Source organism: Sceloporus occidentalis, unplaced genomic scaffold (assembly GCF_023333645.1).
Source record: "Sceloporus occidentalis isolate IW3139 unplaced genomic scaffold, rSceOcc1.0.p SCAF_16, whole genome shotgun sequence".
NCBI lineage: Eukaryota > Metazoa > Chordata > Lepidosauria > Squamata > Phrynosomatidae > Sceloporus > Sceloporus occidentalis.
The window spans coordinates 15904508-15930172 of record NW_028316996.1 but is presented as its reverse complement, the minus strand read 5'-3'; the positions used below and the strand labels follow the sequence as shown (position 1 = coordinate 15930172).

The following is a 25665-nucleotide window of genomic DNA, read 5'->3' as shown; positions in this document are numbered from 1 at the left end:
GGCTTTCCATATAACTCTTAAGTCTATTGCAGCGTAGTGATTGTTAGTAATTGATTTCCTCGGCAGGAGGTCTGACAGATGATTAAGATTGAGCCATGACACCTTTTCTCCTTAAAGCAGAAGTAGACCCTTCTTTGTGGTCAGCAAACTAAATACTGGACAAAATCAAATGTATATGTGAAAAAACAGCACTCTACTGACCCAAAACATACAAATGCCCCGGGACAGATAGATTCCGAATAGATGCCTGCAACATTAGAAGCATGTCCATGACATCACCGGGTCGCTATATAGTTGCAAGTACCGTTGAAAATGGCGTGTATCATTATTCATTTTAATAACTAAATTTCGTGTTACGGGTTATTCGCATGTCATTATTTCTGGAGGTGCATCTCATTGCTGCCATAATATCTGAGTCAGCAGGAGGCATGAACACAGCCTAGGCCTCACGTCCAATAACTTACTCGCGTCATCCCGTGATCCAGCGGTGGGGTGCGGTTACCCCGGACACAGCACGCAAGATGACGCCTTGCGTAAAATTAACAATTATATTTATCAACACCAAAAAAATATTTACAACAATTTGCTATATTCAGATTTTCAATTAACTGCTTTTAGAGAGATGAAAGCTGATCAATATACAAGGTTATCATTATATTTTATTTTTTTCTAGCAGTTCCTGTTTGCTTTTTGGCAAATGGTTTGCTATTTTACTATTAAGTCCCTCAATCTTATTCTTAGAGTTATTTCTTATATCGTTGAATATTCTTTAAAAGTGGGTGTGCATGCATAGCTTCAAAAACCACTCCGTTAAAGCCACGCATTCTATGTAAAAGTCATTTCCCATCCATAAAGAAACATAATAATGATTATTATCATTATGTTTTATTTATATAGCGCCAACCATTTACACATCGCTTCCTACAATACATAAATTCAGGGTCTGACAAAACCAGAATTGACGAAGATGAATTAGGTAAAAAGGGCCCTTCTCCCAAACATTTTAATGAACATATATCATTTTTCCATACTGTATATTAGTGGCAGCTACAAATAAATAATATATTGTATAGAAAAAAAATCTATGGAATCATATATTAGGTTATAATAATTTCATTTATTTTTAGTGTAAAAATACTCCAGTACTTGATGATTCTAAATAACAATCATATTATAGAAATGCTAAAAAATATTTAATTTGTATAACTTTTTTTATTTGTAAACCTGGCTCTATGCTCTCATTTGTTTAATTCCAAATTGGTAAAATACCACTCTGTGTGGCAAGTAAAGGGATGGCTGGCTGAGCCTCATAGGAGTCGTAGTTCGCAGCAGCTAAGGTGGCTAATCCTGCTATAGATGGTATTAAATGAATAGCTTTAGTCACGTCATGAGAAGTAAATGTGGAAGGAGGGTGACTGTGAACCAAAATGGTGTCACCGGTGAATGAACAAGCAGATTTGTGCACAGGAATTGACACAGCAACATCCAGGCACAGAGCACATGCCTATTCCGCGTTCTGCCTGCACGAACGCTCTTTGTCCACTGTGCGCTGCCGTAGGGACCGCAGTGCGGAGTGCGCCACGCCCACCAACCGGCATCTCTGACCCTCTGCCAGTGACACCCCTTACTGCAAGGGCAAGCAGCTGGCGGGGAGCAGGGTGTGTGTCCTGCGCGGGCACCGGGGCTCCCCGAATCAGTGGAATAAGGCCTACAAAGATGTGGGGCTCGTATGACATGCACGCAACTGCCTAACCGGATAAATACTACTAACACACTCCCCCCTCTCCATATAGTGGTATTTGGATTTATTGCGATAAATAAGCAAAATCGATCCATCTCGACATATAATCATCCTGATAGAAGCCAGGAAGCAAATTCACAATGTATTAAAATGCAGGGTATCTGGATGACCTCTACGAAGCCCTTGCTGGTGGCCAGCAACTGTATTATAATGCACTCGATAGATATGCACAGCTCTATATGTATGAATGTATATATTTATATATATATATATATATATATATATATATATATATACAGGCACACACATACACTGGGCGGGGTGCGCTGTGTCCTTTTTGTCGTGTACTTGGGTCCTGATGTTGATCCCGTGTACCTGTCAGCTTTATTGTACTCTTTTCCTTTGTAGCCAATGCTGATGCCCCCCGTGCCCCTTTACTGGACTTTTCGGCTGTATCTGGGGGTTCTGGTGCCCTCTCCCTTCCCGAGATTTGTACCTTGGCTGGCAGCTAGGCAACAAGACGATCACACCGCTTGGCTTCCAGCCCCCATCAGGGAACACATCGTGTATCCAGGCGGAAACCTCACACGCTTCACGTGCTTCAAGCAACCTATTGCTCCCATCACACCAATCCAGCTTAATGACAAAGTCTATACTTAGCACACCCGTAAACAAGCTGCCATCACTAACGCTTACTGCTGACATGTTATTCTAACATCGCATCCACCCATATGTTTGGCCATCGAAGTGGATTTGGTGTCTACAGAAAGATTCTAACAGAGCGTATTCTTCCAGACCCACTGCTGTGTATTCCTCGTGTGTCTGTTCTCGCGTGGGAGGGGCTGCTTCCTTGCCAACTGTTAGATCTGCAACCCACCGACTCTACAGAAAAAGGGAGTGGCTGCATCAGATTGTCTTTGTTTCCCCCAAAAGATCAATGCATTTTTCCTTCTGCTCTCACGATCCAGTCTGACCACAGTAACAAAAAAGACCACCACCTTCCATACCATCCGCGAATGCAGAATCAGCCAAACCTATGGGACTTTCTCCCAGGCAAAAAGCTGGCTACAACAAAAGCTTTCTGGGCAACCAGTAGCCCAGTAAGGTGCAGGTGGGGCGGACGCCCCTCTAAGCATTCCTTTTGTCTCTTACCTCTTTCTATATTAGCGATGGCACATCTTAGGTGGTCCTCTGTCACTATTTCTCCAATCACCACCAGCAGGTAAAATTTATTGTCAAGGAACCTGTGAGATAGGCTGGGGGAGGTCGAAGATGGATTCAGGATGCTGTTTGAAGGTTGGATGTCCGGTCCTGGCTCCACCAGAGTTGCCATCCTTGCAAACTCCCTCTTTGCAGCCTTTGCTATATCCTTGTGATTATTCCTCCCCACTCAGCTAGGCGCAGTAGATGAGAGCAGACAGGGAGTGAGCCAGGGAGGGGAGGCAGCCTGTCTTTTATATGGAGAGTCTGGGCTGGGACCCTGGGAGGAGAATCACATTAGCTAGCAGTCTATTTTCCAGCATCCGCGTCTGATGTCATCTGCAGCAAATCATAGCCTCCGGAAGCAGAAAGAAAAGAGGGGCTCCCTGCTCAAGCCATACACAGCCCAGGGGGCCACAGAACTTTGCAATAGCCCGATCACCCACTCTGCATTCAAGAGATGGCTTTAAACATGCTGATATTTATATATATATATATCATGACAATACTTTAAGATCAGAGGGGATCAGTAACACACTGATATGGTTTGTTATGCTGCCCAGCACTGGGTGTCTGTATGTTGGAGGTTTAGCTTGAATAATAAAATGAAAAAATAAATAGCTTTTATAAATATATGATATTGCTTTATTATATGGTACTTTATCATTTGATGTATATATATATATATATATATATAATTATCTTTTATTTGTATAGTTTCAACAATTTATGCAGCGCTTCATACAATCAGAGTCATCATCAGAAATCTTGTGGTCCGGTACATTCCTAACACTTGGGACCCCATGCCCCTGCCACGAGCCTGCTCCATGTCATTCTACTGTCCCAGCCATTGGCTCACCGATCATTCCACCATACAAGAACAGGGGCAAGCCTAGGGTTAGTGGTGCCTGGGTTCAGTATTAACTAACAAACATTTAACACCAATCCACCATACAGCTCGCCTCTGACAGTCAACACCATATGGTGACACACAAACTCACAATAAACTCACAATAACATCATACGCTGACACCCATACACACATGCTAACACTACTTACACACACGCTAACACCATACACTCATGCACAGGCATTCTAACCCCCATACACCAATTCACACTCTTATACTACATGAGGATATACACACTCAACACCAAATGCACACACACGCTAACAGAACACTCTTATACATAACTTAAACAGACTAACATACACACACATAACGTAACATATTTATTTACACTTACACACACAACCCACCTTTTTTGGCTTGGGAGAGGGTAGGATGGTGCCAGCTCTCCTGCTCCCTCAAGTTCCTCACATGCTATGTCTGGGTGCTGAGAAATGATGTCATATTCCAGTGACTTCAGCCTGGGCAAGGGTGGCCACAGCCTAGGTCTAGCAGTATGTGCAAGGGTTGGGGGAGCCCACTGGGACATCGCTTTCCTGTGGACAAGGATTGGGACCCAGCCTCCTTGCTTTCTAAGGTTATCCAAGTATGCTTTCCTAAAGCATCTCATTAAAGTTCTTTAATAGTGCTATCAGATCACTTTTGACCTTTCTTGCTAATTCCATGTTGTCTGAAAACACAAGTGAATGCTTATTATTTATTTTCATGGAAAAATTCAAATGTAATTTTTAAAGTATCCAGTAGATCTCTACTATATGCGACTACCATTAATAGCCATGTCATATTAAGAATATCGGATGAATTCTATGAGGTTTGTTAATATACCGGTATATATATATATATATATTTATTTATTTATTAGGCACAAACAGATGTACTCAGGTTTTCACAGTTTATTAATAAAACATTTGTATTCATTTATATAGCTCAATCATATTCTGCAGTGCTATACGATGGGTAAACAGAACATAACATAGTACATGGCATAACTAAAGTGACAGTGACAATGATTGTGGTGGACCAGCTACATGACTGTATCTCGGTGTAAACATTGGTAAATACATGATATTACTATACACAGGTACAGAACCAAGAACGTGATGGGAGACACCTGATAACCGGCTGTATCTCCCATTATCACCCCAAGTCAATGTGTTGGGCAGTGTAGATTCCAACCCCTAAACTGTGGCTAGAGATGCACCTGTCAGTTATGCTTCCAAGTTGAAATTCTAGCATTTAATGATAAAACATACATTAGGTCCCCCAGAAATCCTTCCTGTTCTTTTTCTTGAGTTCTACTCTGGGCCCCACACGCATCAAAATAAGATAGGAAAGAATTCAAGGAATTTTGCAGCGGTAGATGGGAGACTGGTCTCTGATCACACTATATTATGATAAAACTAACAACTACTGCAAATTAAGATGGTGTCATCATAAATGGCTAAGAACACTGATTAAAATGTAGTAGCACAAGATGTCCCTGCCACACCAGGGCATAGTTCTCTAAAAAAAAAGGTGTCTTAGAGGGGATATGATATCGTTATACATCAAATACATGCAGGGACAATACCAGACCAACTGTGATGACCTGTTTATTAAAAGGACAAAGCAAAGAACAAGAGGTCATCCATTCATTTCAAGCGGCAAAAAGGGTTCTTTATAGTAAGCGCATATTTAAAGGCATCTTTGAATTTGATAGCATGAGATCTAAGAGAGGTGAATACCCATAGTCATGCTATTAAATTCAACAGATGCCTGTAAGTATGGGTCAGATGATTTTTTTTAGCACAAAAACGAACACACAGCAATAATAGTAATCTGTTATAAGAACAGGATTAGTTGTATCTTGTTGATCACATTGCCATTTGAGAAATATTTTACCCCTTTTTTTCAGGCACAATTCGAAATCAATTTAATGTGGGGTTTTTGTCTTCTTTTGGATCAACAGCAAGGCTGAGTGCGATGGTCTCTTTTCAACCTAAATTACTATGTCACTATGTAAATTGAGTGGGTCATAGAGGTGTTATGTATAAAATAAGCCTGATTTGTATAGTTATTTTTTTAATTCTATCAATTTACATACACGAGCTTAGAAACTAACAACAATGTATATAAAGACAAAAAAATAACAAAGCAGAATCTGATCAGTGGCATTCTACAGCACCAATTAGAAATAAATTGTTAGCAGAAGAAGACACAAACCATTAACTTAGTAACATCAGATTCCTACCGTCAGATTATGCATGAGAGCTCCTGCTGTAAAGATAAGTCAAAGGAGGGGGCAGAATTGGGGGTTTCCTGGTTGCCACCTGTCTTCAGATTACTATAAAGAAAAGGCCAGGCATTGAAACTTGGCACATCAGGGCGATTACAGTCCAGATGGCAACCCTGCGAATCGGGGATTTCTGTCAAGTTGGAGGCAAATTAAAGCTCTTAGGGAAATCATTTTGATGTATTCTCCTTTACACAGAATCCATACATGTATTGAAAATACTGAGGCTACCATCATATTTTATCATCATTATTATTACTATAGTTTAGCTTGCGCCATCACAAGCTTTCACATCTGCAAATTATAGGTGTACTATGTTAACATTTTATTTAATGAATAGTTCACAAGGGATAGAGCGTTTATGTTGGCAGTCAGTTGTTGTTTTGTTTCTTATACTACCATGGATATTTTTCAACTCAATTTGAGCTATTTGTTTATATATATATATATATATATATATATATACTGCTCAAAATAATAAAGGGAACACTTAAACAACACAATGTAACTCGAAGTCAATCACACGTCTGTGAAATCACACTGTCCTCTCAGGAAGCAACACTGATGGACAATCAATTTCACATGCTGCTGTGCAAATGCAACAGACAACAGGTGGAATTATAGGCAATTAGCAAGACACCCCCAATAAAGGAGTGGTTCTGCAGGTGGTGACCACAGACCACTTCTCAGTTCCTATGCTTCCTGGCTGATGTTTTGGTCACTTTTGAATGCTGGCGGTGCTTTCACTCTAGTGGTAGCATGAGACGGAGTCTACAACCCACACAAGTGGCTCAGGTAGTGCAGCTCATCCAGGATGGCACATCAATGCGAGCTGTGGCAAGAAGGTTTGCTGTGTCTGTCAGCGTAGTGTCCAGAGCATGGAGGCGCTACCAGGAGACAGGCCAGTACATCAGGAGACGTGGAGGAGGCCGTAGGAGGGCAACAACCCAGCAGCAGGACCGCTACCTCCGCCTTTGTGCAAGGAGGAGCAGGAGGAGCACTGCCAGAGCCCTGCAAAATGACCTCCAGCAGGCCACAAATGTGCATGTGTCCACTCAAACGGTCAGAAACAGACTCCATGTGGGTGGTATGAGGGCCCGACGTCCACAGGTGGGGGTTGTGCTTACAGCCTAACACCGTGTAGGACGTTTGGCATTTGCCAGAGAACACCAGGGTTGGCATAGTCGCCACTGGCTCTTCACAGATGAAAGCAGGTTCACACTGAGCACATGTGACAGACGTGACAGAGTCTAGAGACGCCGTGGAGAACGTTCTGCTGCCTGCAACATCCTCCAGCATGACCGGTTTGGTGGTGGGTCAGTAACGGTGTGGGGTGGCATTTCTTTGGGGGGCGCACAGCCATGTGCTTGCCAGAGGTAGCCTGACTGCCATTAGGTACCGAGATGAGATCCTCAGACCCCTTGTGAGACCATATGCTGGTGCGGTTGGCCCTGGGTTCCTCCTAATGCTAGACCTCATGTGGCTGGAGTGTGTCAGCAGTTCCTGCAAGAGGAAGGCATTGATGCTATGGACTGGCCGCCCGTTCCCCAGACCTGAATCCGATTGAGCACATCTGGGACATCATGTTTCGCTCCATCCATCAACGCCACGTTGCACCAGACTGTCCACGAGTTGGCGGATGCTTTAGTCAAGGTCTGGGAGGACATCCCTCAGGAGACCATCCGCAACCTCATCAGGAGCATGCCCAGGCGTTGTAGGGAGGTCATACAGGCATGTGGAGGCCACACACACTACTGAGCCTAATTGTGACTTGTTTTAAGGACATTACATCAAAGTTGGATCAGGCTGTAGTGTGGTTTTCCATTTTGAGTGTGACTCCATATCCAGACCTCCATGGGTTGATAAATTTGATTTCCATTAAGAATTTTTGTGTGATTTTGTTGTCAGCACGTCCAACTATGTAAAGACGGAAGTATGTCATACGATTAGTTAATTCATTCAGATCTAGGATGTGTAATCTTAGCGTTCCCTTTATTATTTTGAGCAGTGTGTATATATATATATATACATACATACATATATATATATATATACATACATATATATATATATACATATAATGCAGAGCAAATCAAGTTACATACAGATCAATGCAAAAAGGACAGTAATATAAATCTGTTCTCAAAGAACTTCCACAATGTTTTGTAGGGGGCTGCTTTTTAACCATTTGTATGTGTTCTAGCTTTGTTATTTTAGCCCGGTCCACTAGACAAACTCTTTCACTCCTTATCATACTACCTGTGGGAAACTATAGAGGGGGTTATCCAACAGGATAGTCTATGAAGGAACAGAGTTTGAGGGGGCATCACATGACTGACAAGAAGTCAGAGTCCAGGTCTGCAGATTAAAGAAGTTTATTGGAAACTAGGTTTTTGTTAAAGAGACAGTTTAATGTACATGAGACCCCCATCATAAAAGAATGTATATTAAAGTGTGCTTTAAAATGCATTTTCCAAAATGAAAAATATTAGAAGATTTACCTGATGCACCAGAGGCAGGAACAGCTTTTGTAGAGTCAGCTCCTGAGCTGACTGGCGTTAAGCATTTCATCTGCAGAATCCACAGCATGAACACTTAAAGGGACCACACAGCTAACAAATGCATATGATGGCCAGAGTGTCCTTTTTATGCCAACCTACATTACCGTATACAGCACTGTATTTTATGCTCAAGGAGAAAATAATGTTTTCTATGGGCGCACCCCTTTAAATTAAACAATGAATGCAGGGTTTAAGTGAGAAATCAAACTGTCTCTGGAATTCTAAGACTGAAGATCTGCAATAAGCCAGAATTACTTTCAACTAGACTAGATTGGCTAAAGGCAAAGTTGCAAAAAGAAAGCAACTTCTTCTTACTATATTAACTATATTGGAAGTTTTAGTCAGCTGAGAGTTTCTGAAAGTTGCCCAGCTTCGGTAAAAAGGATGGTTGGAACTCGAGGCAGTAATATGAGATTAGGTGTCTAAAGACCGTTAAGATCAAGATCTTGTTTTCTTATACAGCAATTTCCTAAAGACAAAGACTGTGCTCTGATTTAATTACTTCCCAGAGGCCTTGAGTTAAATTGTAGTAGGCCAAATAAAGCACCAAAATCCATAAGTAAATCATAGCCTTTATGACTAGTATTTCAAAACGCTGGATAATTAATTATAGGCTGGCAAATTAATACTATGTGGCTCACCTGATGTCACTACCATATACGGTTGCCACTCATCCCTATGTGACAGGGACAATTCTTTATCTCCTTATGTCACGGAATCCACCTGGATTTCCAAATAGAAACTGAGGCGAGCTTCAGCAGGGTCACGTAATGCATCATTGCTGAGCCCGGTGTAGTATAGCACTGTGCAAGTTGAATAGAAAACGGGTGGAGGTGTGTGTCTGGTTGTGTGTATGTGTTAGTGTCCGGGTGTATGTTAGGGTATATGAGTGTCAGTGTGTGTAGCGTCTGAATATGTGCATCTGTCAGTGTCTGCGGGTTTCTGTGTGTGTCAGTGGGAGCGTGTGTTAGTGGAATGTCTGTGTAAGTGTTAGTGTCTGGGTGCGTGTGTGTTAGTGTCTGGCTACTTGTGTGTGTGTCTGTGCGTTTCTGTGTGTGTTAGTAGGATTGTGTGTTAGTGGAATGCCTGTGTTAGTGTGAATATCAGGGAGAGTGTGTTAGTGGAATGCCTGTGTTAGTGTGAATGTCAGGGTGTGTGTGTGTGTGTTTCTGATAGTGTATGTGTGTTATTGCGAGTGTCAGGGTGTGTGTTAGTGTCTGAGTATACGTGTGCGTATGTTAGTGTGAGCATCAGGGTATGTGTCTATCATTGTCTGTGTCAGTATGTGTTGGTGTTTGTGACTTGCAGTGTCTGGGTGTGAGTTTTTGTGTGCAAGTATTGTGAATTTTTGCTCTAAATGATAAAACCCACACCCTGACCAGACCCCCAGGTGAAACCCTTGAAGGATTTCCAGCAAATGCCATGGTAAAAGGTGGCAACCCTACTACCATAGCAGGGGGGGGGCATTTAGCTGTCCCCACACCCATCCAAGTCTATGCTATCTGTGGCTAACACCACCCTTATGTGTAGCCAGGCGAACAAATCACTCAGCATGGGTTGTACAGAATTAAATAACCCCTGACGACCAGATGTTTTTCTGCTCCCTTTTCCTTGTTAACCTACTCTAAAAAGCTGACTGCTCTAGTGGGGCTTTTTGGGGGGGGGGGGCAAGTGGCCCCTCTTGCCTCCTCTCTGCCCCCCCTGCATAGAGAAGGTGTGGTCCAGAGAGTATCCTCATAATGATGCTTAGCAACATATTACATGAAAATGAGCTTTTGTAGTTATGGAACAGCTGGGGAGCTACTTGTTTGTTACCACCCCAAATTCTAGTCAATAGAATTAAGTAGACCAAACAGTGCTAAAAGAAGCAGTTTTTTAATACACTACCATAAAGAAAGACAGTATGTAAATTGGAATTGTATGAAACTAACCTTCAAGCTCCATGCACATATCTAAAGGTTCAGCTGAATACAATGAATGGTAAATATGTCAAAGCAGAGTAGCCCAGATGTTCTAACTGAAATGTGCAGTTATTTTCCTTAAAACACAGCCTAAATTTAGATTAGAGAAATAATTTATTCAGTTTAATGGAAACCTTGCTGAATACGTGTTTCTCACTATCAGTGATTACCAACATATAGAGGACGAGTCACAGACCAGCTGCCATTGATGTGACCTCAATGAGATAATACCATGAAAGGGGAGTTTAATATAACTATATAACCACTGCAAACATAATAATAATAAAACAAAGTACAGAGAAATAATAAAGAGTGATATTCAGGAAAGGGTTTAGGTCTTTTTGGCTTTTTAGGCCATCCCATCTTCATTTTATAAAAGATGGAACGCGTAATTATACATAATCCAAGAAATATAATTATAAATGCATTACAAATGTATAAATGCTAATAAATCATGTATAACTTTATGAGGAATGTGTCCCATCCCACCATATCCTCTGATGTTGCCCTCAAATCAATGAGGGACCATATCCTCAATCTGTTTATATGGTGGTATAGGTAATTTAATAATTTAATAGTAGTAGCATTTTTACCCTTTAGAGTACTACATATTGAATAAAAATAAAGACAATATCAATTTATTTGGATCCTTCTTACTAATAAATGAAAACCATGCATGTCTCTACAAATGCAACTATCGTTGTTGACGTCACAGCTTTTGTCATCATGAGATTCATTTATGAAGACGTCCTATGGTTCGTATTATTTGTTTAGGAATCAACATATTCTTTTATTCTTAAATTAACTACTCTTTACATCTATTAGCATATGCTAAGATTATCTTGAAGGCAACACTTGAACCCTAACTAAATCAATGCATTCAGATTTAGTTTAGATATTTCCGATTGTTGTCTAATGCTACCCATATTTATTAGGAGGTATCTTATTTTTTGTTAACAACATAGTGATAAGACGGTTCATCAAGATCAGATCTGCAGCCAGAATAACTATCCCTGCAGTAGGAGAAGACTCTTTAATATTGAGATACATTTCCGGATTGTTATTGATTCTGTTTGTCGTGTAGCTATCCTACTGACTTTGTGGCAAGCTCACACCATAAACAATAGTGACGCAGTAGAAGACACTTTCATAGTTTCCAATTTCTACCCCGGCACCACTGGTAGCACTGCGCATGTGCACAAATTCTGTGCATGCGCAGTATGCCTTCTCTGGTTTCCTAAAAAATGTAAAAAGCAGGACAGAGGTAGAGCTTGGCGGGACATTGAAATATAGTGGCAAAATTGTGACTGTCCTGCTCAAAGGGAGATAGTTGGGAAGCATGCACTTTGCTTTCTACAAAAAACTCCTCCTTAAAAGCAACAAACCTATTCTGCCCATTTTTCCTGATGTAAGACTTAAGTCTCAGATTCAGGATAGCTTTATGACCATCGCATGCCTGTTTAAATTCCCTTACTTTATTAGCCTCTACCCCTTCGAATGGGAGGCTGTTTTTCTACTTCTCAATAAAGTAAAACTTCCCTACATTATACCTAAACCTCTGGCCCTACATAATAGTAGTAACTGAATGTCATATTATAATAGTATAATAGACACAAAGGCAGATTTGTTAAAAAAATATGGTACTGAACAAAATATATATATATATATATATACTGCATCCAATTAAGTGATGTTGAAAATGTGCTTCTTTTCTACTTGAAAAGCAAAGGATAATTGTTTTCTTTAACCTTGGATGTTCAACTGAACCACAAGATATACAACTGTGCCCACAGCTAATGACCTTTTTATGCAAACCTTGTCAGTCTGAATTCAAAATAAGGTATACAATATTTAAAAGCCTTAATGAGGGACACAATGTTCCGTTTATATGTAAATGTCAAAGTAAGAATTTGGCTCCTTTGCTGCTCAGAGTTTGAGATTTAGGGCCACATCTGACTCTTGGGGCCCTTCATGCAAAGATGTACAGAAGATTATGCAGTTTAATTAATAACCTTTTCTAATATATATATTTTTTCTAATATACATATATACACATACACCGATAAGCTATAACATTAGGACCACCTGCCACCGGCCACTCATATGACGTAAAAGAAAGCGTGATTCATCAGACCAGGCCACCTTCTTTCATTGCTCCGTGGTCCAGTTCTTATGCTCATGTACCCATTGTAGGCACTTTGTAGGCAGTGGACCGGGACACCCTGACCGGTCAGGTATGGCCACGCAGCCCCATACACAACAAACTGCGATGCACTGTGTGTTCTGACACCTTTCTATCAGAACCAGCAATACCCTTTTCAGCAATTTGATCTACAGTAGCTCGTCTGTTGAATTTGAGCACAAAGGCCAGCCTCCCACCTCCACGTGCATCAAAGAGTCTTGATGCCTATGACCCTGTTGCCATTTCACCGCTTTTCCTTCCTTGGACCACTTTTGATAGGTAATGACCACTGCAGACTGGAAACACCCTAGAATAGCTGCAGTTTTGGAGATCATCTGACCCATTTGTCTAGCTATCACAATTAGGCCCTTGTCAATGTCGCTCAGATCCTTACGCTTGCCTAATTTCCCAATTTTGAGGACGAAATGTTCACTTGCTGCCTAATATATCCCACCCACAGGTGCCATGATAACAAGATTATCAGTGTTATTCACTTCACCTGTCAGTGGTCATAATGTTATGTTAAGACAGCAACAACACTGTTTGCGTTGTCATAAAACTGTAGGTTGAATCTTTAGTAAAGCCGTAAAGGGCTTTGAGAAAGCAGTAAGACATTCCCTGACTCATCATAGCAGGAAGCTAGTCAGTGCCGAAAATGAAACACTCAGAACTGTTGAGTCACTGTCTGACCTCATGTCTCATAGCACTATGTAATTTGGCTCCTGCACTGCAGTTTTATTACCAGAGAGCTATAAAATAGCTCCAAATACTCTCCTGCTGCAAACCATCACCAAACTGAATATAGCAAGTCACTGTCATTATCTGGCTTAAATGCTTAACCCTTCACTAACCTCAGAATCAAATTTGGAAAACCAAATAAAACTTTATCATTTGGAGAATTGGTGCATTTATTAAAAATAGCAAGAACAAAATCCTGAGTGTTTTATTATTATTATATATATATTACATATTGCATTTAAGATAAATATTTGCATTATCATATTTCTTAACTTGCCCATTTAGGACAGTGCTGATTTTCAAGCATTATCCTGCTAAGGTGTCCCAACCATGTCATTTTTAAGGACAATGGTGATCATGGGCTGCCTGGGAAGATCCTCTCATCATTCCTGACTGCCTGACCACAGCTCCTATGTGACAGTCCTGGTCCCATGTCCAGCCCTACCACTCAAGCCACACCACCCAACAAAGGTATCACGTTTTGGACACTTCAAATGTCGGGAGGTATGCATTGATGTCAGGTAATGACTCAATTGGAGTAATTTGAGGAAAGGGGTATATACTTGTCCATGACACATACACAATCTACCTGGTTGGAACTCAAGATAAATATCCCCCAAAACCCCAGTAAATAGACAACACAGAGTTGGAGTTTGAAGAGGCCAGAATTGTTTCTGAAATACACTGTTAACATTAAAAAAAACATAAGTGACCATGAACCAAAAACACACTGCTTTGTACAAAGACAAGAACATTTCCTGTTAATACCTTCAAAGAGATCCTGCGAGAATTGGCCTAGGCATACCGTAATAGTGTATACCAATGTTAGATTTACCACCGGCTGCAATCCCCCTTTCAAGTTGCTGCCATAACCCACATATATCTATATATATATATATATATATATATATATATATATATATACCGTATTGGCTCGAATATAGGCCGCACTTTTTTAAAGACTTAAAGTGGGGGTGCGGCCTATATTCGGGGTCTAGCGCCCGACAGGCAGCGGGGTTAGGATACAGATCCCCCGCAGCAGTGCAGGGGACCTGCATCCTACTCTCCGATACGCTCAGACAGCCTCCCCTGCCTTTAAAAAAGCACCAAACTTTTAGGGTGCGGCCTATATACGGGGGCGGCCTATATCCGAGCCAATACGGTATATATACACGCATTTTAAAAAATAAACATAAAGTACATTTAACACATTATTTTTATAGGTTAAAATAAATGATACATACATATTAGCTACATATATTATGTGTACAGGATGGGATCATCCATATATCTCTCCCTTGTTGTTACATTACTGATAGTTGATTGGTTTTGTGATGGTGGAATGAGGGGAACAGAAAGAACCCCAGAACAGGAAATATATTTGACATTATAGTTTTCCCACTTATATAAAATAGTATTTAGTTGTAAACGGAATATATTAAAAACGTTATACCTGTTACAACTATCATTCTATGATTATCTTTTATTTTCCTTGGGTTTCCTCAAGTTTTGTTTCATTGAGGACTTTGGGTCTAAGCTCTGAGTCAGATGCTGTATGAAGCTTTTCAATGTTCTCAGTTGTCTGGTATAACCTGAAACATGATCTCATAAGCATAGCCTGTATACTTATACTTTATCTAAGTAAATGGGAATTAGCTGTTTATGGTAGGCATGATGCTCTTCTGATTTACTAGATGGCATTTCTCAGAATCCACAGTGAGTCTTTGAGGACAAATAGATTGTAAAAAAAAAATATAGATTCAGTTTTCTACATTGAGAAGTCTACACTGCTTGCAGTGGGTTAGAGCATATTGTAGTGCAAATTAGACTTGGGTCTAGCTGAAAATTCTTGTTTGGTTTTTGGGGGGAGGATTTTCTTCATTTTCGACAAAGTTTGTGCGTCTCCGTGCTCAGTTCAGATGAAATTCTACCAACATTTTCATTTTCCGGATGCTTTACCTTAGATGCCGACCATGGAGGTTAGGCCTAGTGTGGCCCCAAAGATAAATACATTATTGCACATACACCCAGGAAAACACCTACATCTAGCATATTGTTTGTCGTATGCCATCATACTTCTATGGATGATAAACAATGACGTGACTTGACTGTCCTTAGGCTCCAGGTGGAAAAGAGGTAGGAGTGCCCTTCTCTTTACCCTATAACATCTAGCCTGCAACAATGTTGCACCTCACTGTCCAATTAGGGGCCATGGCTTGGCATTCCCTCTGGGTTCTGAGCCAGAAGTCATATTACCCCTTTCCTCAAAGTTTGGGGGTCACTTTACCTTCCACGTTATTTGTTTTCCAGTGGAGATTTTCTGTCTCTGTAATGCTGTCTCTATTGTGCAATAGTGTCCACCACAGCATTAGAGCCACCACAGAAGAACCATCCGCAATAATCACTGTATAATGTTTAACCTGTTAAACCTACAACTGGGCCCTCGAGGGTACTTACCTTCACCTGTGGTGGGAGTGTCCTCTGATAACACCCTATTGGGAGGTCATTATACGGGTCATTAAACATGTGGCTGATCCCGATTTTACTGTTGACCCCGCTAGTATTCTCCTCCACATTACCAAATCCTTACTGGGCATGTATAAGCGTTCTCTCACAATTCACCTCCTTAACGCTGCAAAGTCTATAATTCCTAGATTTTGGAAGCAGCCTATAACACCCCCGCTTTCGGCATGGTTACATAGTGTGAATTTCATTTACCAAATGGAGGAGCTGGTGCATTCTTCGCGAGGGTCGGCCTGTAAGAATGAGCTGAAGTGGTTGCCGTGGCGGTCCTTTTTGTCATCCTCGGCTTTTGTTAATATACTAGGGGCCGGCTCCCCAGCTTAGTCCCTACTGGGCTTGGAACTCGGAACTCGTGTTCTCCTGCTCTTAGCACTATACCCCGTTTTGAAGGCCCTCTACATACCTCCCGGGTTCACCTATTTGAGTACATCTGCTGGTATGCTTTTCGTACTTTTCCTGCGCGATTCTCCACTGGTTGGGATTTACATCCCTGTTATATTGTTGTAGTTCATTATGACTCATTCTCCTCTCCTGTACTCATGTATTAGATTTGCATTTTCTGTGTGTACCGCTATGTGGCCTCGTGTTTTTTTGTATCCAATGCTTTATTTTTTCTGCCATGTACCGAGGTCTGGATTTGATGTGGTTTTGCATATGTATGGGATGCGCCTGTGTATTTCTTCTTTTAATGTCAGCCTGATGCGGTTGCATTCATACATGCATATTGACCAATGTACAAATGTATGCAGTTACTGACCTATTTGTATTTTCATATTTTTTTAATAAACGGAGAATTGAGAAAAACCTACAACTGGGCATTATGGACACGTGCAGAGGTTTAATAAATAAACTATAGCATCAATGCATTCAACTTAGTATTTCGTAAAATATGAAAAGAAAATATGAGTTATTTCCCGGAAAGATTGATCTTATTCTAAATGCAAAAGCTGTGCCGAAGTAAAGGAATTAAAAAATCCAATGTTAAGCATAAGCAGAATGACAGTGATGACTTCATACAATCATTAGCAGAAATGCATCCTGTGCTATTATATAAATGGCCAAATGGTTGAGTGAAATAGAAGTTCAAATTGTATCTATGAATGAAACGTTAATACAAGTTATAATAAGACATCTTCGATATTAGTCAAAACATTTACTTCTCCATGATTCATTTAGTTCACTTTTTATTCTTCTCATGAAAATGTATATATTAGTTGAGCCTCAGACAATGTGGACTAGCTGGTTATGATGAATGATTTGAGTTACTTCCAGGAATGCTATTAATTGTAGTCCAACTCCTATCAAACATGCCTGGTTGCAAAAATAAAGCATTTCCAATCTATATCCAAAAGGAATTAATAACGTCTAGAGAGAAAGAAAATACATGAAGTGTGATGTACGTAGAAGGTTCTAGTTTACCCGCAGCAAATTGAGTCTGAATATGTCCGTATTGTAAAAATCGCTGCCAAATATTTTTCGGTGGGCTTCTTAAGCTTCTAATTTCAGGAATCAGTCCAGCTGGAGGATAAGCAATGATAATATAACAAAATGCTAAATCAGCTTTGCCTCGTGTGGAATAAGCTCTTAAAAGGAAAGAAACTCTTTTGTTTCAACTGCTGAAAAGTGTCTTTTCCTTTTGTTGACTTAACCTATGTTTGATATAATATTTGAAGTAACAAAGTATTTATATTCTTCATATTCTTGTCATCTTATTAGAAAGCAATGCTGCAAATGCATGTGGCGTTTCCTAAGCCTATAAATCATTCTTATTTTGCCAAGCATGAGTACTGGAGACACTATGGAAGGCCCCAGACCTTGTTATTTACTTAAGGCATAGCTAGGACCATATTTCGGGCCTCTTACTACTACCTGTCAGGGTGGGGTGTGATTTTGGGGTGCATCTCATGTACATAACTTTTAACTTTCCAATGCAGGCTACCCAGAGCGCTCACTTTTCTGGCAAGTGACTTTATGAAGGGATGGGGCTAGCAACACATATTGGCGGTGTTAGCAGTGGGGCTAGCCACAAACAGCCTTTAGTGTTGGAGCAGTGGGAAAGAAATCTGCAGGGGGTAAGAGAATGGGATGTCCCATTCCAAGCCAATGAGCCAATGAGATGGCCCAAAGAGACAGGAAGACTCTGGGTCAAACCCAGAGCGTTCCCATGTATGATCCTGGTGATGTTAAAGGGAAGTATGGAGATCAGTTCCAGTTCCAGGCTTGTTCATGTTAACAGAGAAACACATGGCTATGATATAATAGCCCCTAAGTTCTTTCCTACCTCACTAACGTATAATTACGTCCGTCAGTAAAATAGGTGTACTTTTTTCTTCTTTCTTTTTTCTCTTCATCTTTTTCCTCTAGTTTTATACATCTTTCTCGCTTTCTTCTCTCTCTCCCTTCCTTTATCCTCCCTGTTTCTTTCTTTCTTTTCTTCTTGCTTCTTTTTTTCTATCAACTCACTTCACTCTGTGTCTTAAAGGCACCACACACCTTATAATGCAGGATCACAACCACAGAGGAGGTGGATGGGGGCCACTCAGCTTTGCTACTTCTGAGCCAGAAAGCCCCAACCCTCCTCTTCTGGCTCGCCTGACAGTAAGACCTGCCCTGTGTTAGGAAATAAATTAACATACAAACTTATACTAGTATAATTATTTGCAACACAATTGATTACTACGCAAATGTTTTTTTCATGAATCTGTTACATTTATCCCACAATATTCTCTTGAAGTTATGTATAAAAAAACAGTTCTGGTGCAAAGTGAATGTGCCATTAGATATCATGGTAACTGCTCCATGCTTACAACTCTAGGGGCAGGATCAGCCTTGGGACTGTGCTCAAGACAGACAGCTGTGCAGCGAGTGCAGACTGCAAAGGGGGTCTACAGCGAGTGCAGACTGCAGTGGGGGTTTGTATCACAGTACCAGGGGATGGTCCAGAAGAGAAGTCAAAGTCCATGCCAAATAGGTCAAAATCAGGTAACCAAAATCAAATGCAGTACAAAGGGGCAAAGCTAGTTCAGAGTCTAAGTCCATGCAAAGGGTCAAATCCAAAATAATAAGCAGAAATATAAAAAAACACATCCATTAGCAATGAGCTAGGAGTATGCCCAGGAAGATATGGTCCCATGATTACCTAGCAAGCCCCAGGTAAGGCAGACCCAGCGCTGCAGCTTACCAGCCACAAGTGAGGCATTGGCAGGCCTGAAGCCAATGAGCAACAGGTGTGGCATAGGCAAGCCTAAAGCTAATGTCAATGGCAATGAGGCAGAGACCAGCAACCCTAAAGCCACCTGCTGGCCTAGTGGTAAGGTATAGTACCTACCAGAGGCAGGTTGTTAATAAATAATACACATAAACAGGTCATGGTAAGTAGGATACCAAAGACTGGACTCATCACTCAAGGTCACAACAAAAGGATTTAAGATAACATGCACACAACAGTGAGGTCTATATAGAAAAGCGCCAGATGAGAAGACACCAATATCTGGCTGGATAAATTATATCTGCATGTGATTCTCCACATCCCTGGATAAGATCCATACTTGCGAATAGCTTGGAAATTCAAGAATGGGTGCCTAGAGATCACATCTCATCTTCCTCAGAGGAGGTATGAGATAGGTGTGGCTGCAACAAGAGGCAGGGCTGATTTAGACTTTATATCATCTGATGAACAGTTTACCTTAAACTACGCCTATATGAATAGTCTAACTTGTCCTGGGTAAAATGTAAGAATTTATTAAGACTGTCTATTAATTATAACTGTAAGAAAACTATTAAGATTAGCTTGGTCTCTATGTTTCACACACCTGAGCTTCTTGATCCAAGGAGAAGCCAGATTGCCTTTTAGAGTCAAGAAGGAATTTTTTTTCCCTAATAGCAGAATTTGAAGTAGCTTAATTAGGGATTTTTTGCCTTCTTTTGGATCAAGAGTAGGAAGGTTTGGTAGGAGGGTTGAACTTGATGGACTGAGGTCTTTTTCCAACCTTATGTACTATTGTTTTGGATGCTTTCCAATAAAGCCTTTCTTCAATTGTTGAACTGCTCCAAATTAGATAAGTATAGATGTACGTGCACGGAGAGAGAAACAAGACACACGACACACTCTGGGTTATGGTCCAAAATCACTCTGTTTTATTACGATACGGATATAGGTTATATAGTGTCCAAAAAGGAGGACGTCTTAACACGTAAATCACATCAATTGGTTATATTCTTAAAACTATGCGGATATAGGCAGAAAACCGTTATAAACAAACATCAGGCGATACTTAAGTAATTTCCTGGTATCTTAGAACAAGTTGCGGTTAGTAAAGTATAAAATACATGTTTACGTAACTTGTGCTAACCGTCCTAAACTATTGCTTCTTGCGTCTCTCACATATTTGCGTGAGGTTTGACCCTTTACACTGGTCAGAGCCAGCTTATATTCATTACAACTTATAAGCGTTTCTTGCAAAGATATAGATATAACTTGGTTCCATAACACTATGTACTATGTAACTGTCCAAGAATCCAAAGGGTTAATGCTTTTGGAATATACTAATGAAACCGTGGTTTGAGGTGAAGAGAAATCGTTCATTTCATTCCATTAGTTATGCTTTATGATGGTCCAACTTACATGCAATGTTAATCCTTTCATCACTAACAATCATCACAAATAAGGATTAACATCACAATTAACAGGATACTATATTAAAATACTTCATTGAATAACAACTCATCTCCTTCTCACTGCTTAGTGAATAAACTCTGCTCTCAAGGACCTGAAATAAATCATTTTCTTTGCTATATGAAATGGAGTGTTTATTATTCTGGTGGTGAGTGAGATGCCTGAATAAGCTAAGCCCTTAGATCACAAGGAGTAAGAAAACTATTTTATTGAAAACCTAGCTAACTTTGTAAAGACCTCAAGTAATGTTTATGCAGCAGAATGATTAATATTTTCCATCGTTGCTAGAGTGAGGTTAAAGGTAATTAATGAGTGTATCTGGGATCTTGTCTTAGGTGCATATGTTTGTGCAAGAGTAACAAATGAATGTACATTGGACAAAGATTAAAGTGAAACTCTACATAAAAAGTCCAGATGGAATTTTGCTTTCATAGTGTTGGATAGTAGGTCCCCGGTTTCAAATTTTAGTTATAAAATTAGGTTTAAACTAGGTTTAATCACATACATTCTACGTCAAGTTAAATAATAAAAAGGAGAACATTATAAACAGGCAATTGTTTAGGCAAGAAAGCGTGTGTTTTGACTTTAGGTCATGAGTTTTGTTTAGTTTTCAGAAATGCTGAGAGTTTGGAGTGTATACCATCTGTTATATGCATACTTTGTGTTATCCCAATTTCTATCAGTTCTTTATTTAATATTGTAATTTATTTTATTACTATTAAGAGTAGTCAACTTTAGACAGGGAAGGGCTGACACCTTCTAGTCCTAGCGGCAAGTAAAGCCAAGTGGCCCCCATCATCCCCTTGCACCTCCAATACGCTAAAAATCTAACATGCAAACAGACATGCATTCATAGATACTCCCTCTCTACATTCACTCACCCCTTACCTCACTGGGAGCTCTCTCTCTCTGGCTACTCAATGCGATATGTCATTGTTAGTGGCTTCAATATACGGTAAGATGTAAATTACCTTGACGTTCTTTTTCTGCGTTGTTTGTATATTTTGCTCTCTTTAGTCACAGCTGCAAAAAAGGTCCCCTGGCCAGCACTGAGTAGTATGGCAAAAGTACAGTGGCCAAAAAACAGGCTTGGGGAAGTGTGTTCAGCGGGGGCTTATGGAACCTTCTGTAGGAGGTAAAGAACTGCCTGGCGAGCCTAGGGGCTTGGGAGCTGGCAGATCATTGATGGTTAACCGTTTGTTTTGTGGCTTGGCGAAGAACAATGACAACACTCCCTACCCACAATGTTTGGTGTCCAGTGATTGATTGGGCTTGGTTTGAGGGATTTCCTTAACATATGGCTAAGCAGTAATGTTACCCTAACTAGAAGTGGCATACGCATTGAATGATAGAGACAAGTAAGAACCCAATGTGTGTCCAAGAAGATGCTTTCTCTGGCTCACACAGTCATAAACTAAGCACATATTTATGGGGACCTGCCTTTTTTTAGGGTACCCTTCTTTTTCCTCTGGGCTCCTGTATAGAACTCCATAGTGTAATCTCTCTGACTGGGTCACTTAGATAAGAGCATTGCTGCCGTGTTCTGTGATACTGTGTTTTATTCAGCGGGCTTTGCATCCAGAACAAATTAAGTGTGGTACTTAAGGGAATTGGTGGATGGGTATCACAAAGTTAATTGAAATAAGGTGCAGAGTGTTTAAAACACTTAGCTCTGTTATTTATTTATTTTCGTTGTGCCCTCCTTGGGCTAGGAAACATACAGAACTTGCCAAGACTTCAAAAAGCACATGATCTGCCACTAAGCAAGAGCCAGAGGTCTACAACCCGCTGCAGTACAGAGAGTGGTGTGAACTTTTATTCTGGATTACATTATGATAGTTCAAAGTCATTAATAAGTATTTAATCTATATGAAGTGAAGGGGATGCTCAGAAAATGTGAGAAAATACTTTATATACACCTAAAAAATGTATGTCTGCAATGTCCTGAATGTACATGGACAGTCTGAAGACAAATTGTTTTCTCTTAATACTAATTCCCCATTTACATTATTTAAATTAACTTAACCAGGGCTATTTCCATGTTTTTGCTATGTCTTTATTTAACCGTGAAAAAAATTGACTTGCCAGGCATGTCACGGAAAAACGTGCAGTTAATGACAATTAACTTGCCTGACATATGATGGGGTTAAATGAGCTTAGGAAGCAATCATAGATTGCTTCCTTTGCTCAGCTCATGTTGCTGCATTCCTTCTATATTGAGTTATTCAGCAATACCAAAATTTGCATTTGCCACATTGAAAGGCTATATGCTATTCAAACATACAGAACAGCCCCGTAGGGAAAGAATTGGACGAAGGGGCCCCATGAATGAAGTGCCGGACGAGGTACCCCGTTGAATGCCTAGTGTTAAGGGTTAAGGCATGAGTAGGCAAAATTTTAGCACCTAAGGTGTTAAGCCTTTGAGGCACGTGCAAGACCAGAAGGGAGGGGGTAATTGCCCTCCCTGAGGGGATATATAAAGGGGGGGGGTTATGCTATAGGGTCAGCATTTAAAAAAATATTTTCCATCCCTCCCTGATTTTTGCATTAGCCGGGGGCTCGGCTTTTTAAGCTGGTACGGTGCAGGAGTTAACCATCTAGGTGTGGTTACTTGTGGTGCACAGCGGTGTAAGTGCAGGACACTCCAGGGGCATCTGCCCCTGTGAATCGTATGGTCGTGTGACTGCCGCGCTGGGGGACGCCGGCAGTTCCAGCAGGGATACAGGTGGATACGCCCATACCTGCAGGTTACTTCATGGTTATGATTGGTTATCATTGTTGTTGTAATTTTGACGGTAAAATGTTTATATACTGGGCCAAAATATGTTTGGCTAATAAATGGTTATAAAGTTATCAATGATGTAAACATTTAATAAAGGTTGAGTGTCGCGGTGCTGTGTTATATGCGGTCCGCACCGCGGACAAATTAAAATCCATAGTTGACAATTAATAAAGTTTTTGAAATAAAGAATTGTCTCTTGTTTTATTTAGAAGGGGGGGGGGGGCCGAAACTGGACGCTACTTCATTCATGGTCGCCTGCAGCTGGAATGACCTTTGCTTAGATGGTGTTGCTGAAATGCCTTGAAATCAAGGCACTAAGTAGTACCAAAAAAATGGGGAGCTTTGCCATATTGGAAGGCAGCAGGCCTTTATCTAGATGGCAGTACACTGAACCATTAAAAATTAAAAAAAAAAGTTTCAAGAGGGTCTGTCTAGATCCTCCTGAGGCCTCTAAGCTCAGGAGGATCTAGACAGAGGATGAAAATAATAAACATCTCTCCATGACAATGGATACCATCCAGAAAAATAAAAATAGGTACCCAAACACCTCATGCCTTTTAGGCAGTGCTGGTGTAGGGTGGCATACTGTGTTTTTACCTCTGGGAATGTGTAAGCTCTATAGTGTGTGTAACATTTCTTAGATGTGTCTGAACATTTCTAGTGGATACATACTGCATATCTTTCTGGAGCAACATAAGTGAATACCAATATGTATACCTACAGTAAATAAGACATGCTTCTGTTTATTTAATAGAAATGATCTATTAATATAAAAACTTGCCTGACCATAAATTTACAACATGGCATCAGAAGAAAAAGACGCCTTTACTAAGATGGTGGTCATTGTACATATGCAGACATAAGCTGTTCAGTGAATAAATAAATCTGCTGCTAATATATGATGCATTGAGTCAGCTGGCTTTCAGCATATTGCAAGGTCACGTCCAAGAGTTCATATTACCTTGCATTTTAAAGTCTAAATCAGGACACCTTTATGCCAATGAAAGAGCACACCGCATGTTTTTGGCAAATTAACAACATGTAATAGAATGTTACAGGAAATAACGTGGAAAGGCATATTGTCCTTCAACTAGCACCATTTAAGACTATTTTTATTCACTAAAGATTTCACAATAAGAGGTGATTTGATATTTGAGAAATATAACAGGAAAAATGTCATTGGGAATAGCATTTAGAATTATATAAGTAGAGGAAATGTGAATACGACAGAGAATGGCATCTAGATTGAACAAAGTAACTAAATGGGAGTTGGTCATTGAGTGAATAATTGTAATTAGGAACCAAAGACAGCATTATTGAGCTGTCGTGAGTAGAGGTCTCTTAAGGAGAATGAATAAAAATAAAAAAAGAATAAAAAAGAGCTTTTTGACATATCTGTACTGTTATTATTTATTAATAAGAAATTAAGGTAGTGTGTACATAAGAGAGTAAACTCAACCCAATAAATGAATTCTTTGCAAGAGTATTAAGTTGCCTTAAGTCCATACCTACTCTTCACATCTCTGATCAGCTAAATATATCTTCATGTTCCTCTGTTTGGACTTTGTTGTTTGTGTATTGATGACCACTCTGCTTTCAAACTAAAAAATATCTCACCGACCTTTGTCAACCATACAAATAGATATAACCTTTGGGAGGTGTCGTTTGTATAGCTAAAGTGAAATCAATGGCGTTAGACATGCCAGTTCTCCACAGTCCATTCAAAAGTCTGATCTCAGATATACTATTTGTACCTTGTTGGGTATTACATGACTCTAGTGCAGAAAGAAAAGCCTAACTGACCTACAGGTTTCCTAAGAAACAAGTAAATGCTACAAGACATCAAAGTCTTCATCACCTAAATGATCACCTCTTGACAAAATATAAAAATACCATGTAATTGATACACATGACTTGTCAAAATGTATAGATCATTATAGAAAGTAGTAATAGTATATTAGAGCAGGTCAAACATATCCAGCTGTCAATGTTTATTATTATATGTCCCAATACACAAACTATTTACATGTAACAGCTCGTGTATATACCGGTATTTAGAACAATTACACATTTAACAAGCCCTGGACTGGAGTCATTGCCAAGATAAATATATAAACTC

At 40.1% G+C, this 25665-nt stretch overlaps 1 protein-coding gene across 1 annotated transcript in view; it reads right to left on the bottom strand.

The window, feature by feature from the left end:
• LOC149303090 (microtubule-associated protein 1B-like) overlaps positions 1 to 3074 on the bottom strand; it is a 28138-nt gene extending 25064 nt beyond the window's left edge. The window contains exon 1 of the mRNA XM_089481833.1: positions 2894 to 3074. Coding sequence (XP_089337959.1) covers positions 2894 to 3074 — 181 coding nt within the window. The remainder of the gene's footprint in view (positions 1 to 2893) is intronic.
• Positions 3075 to 25665: the final 22591 nt, after the last annotated feature.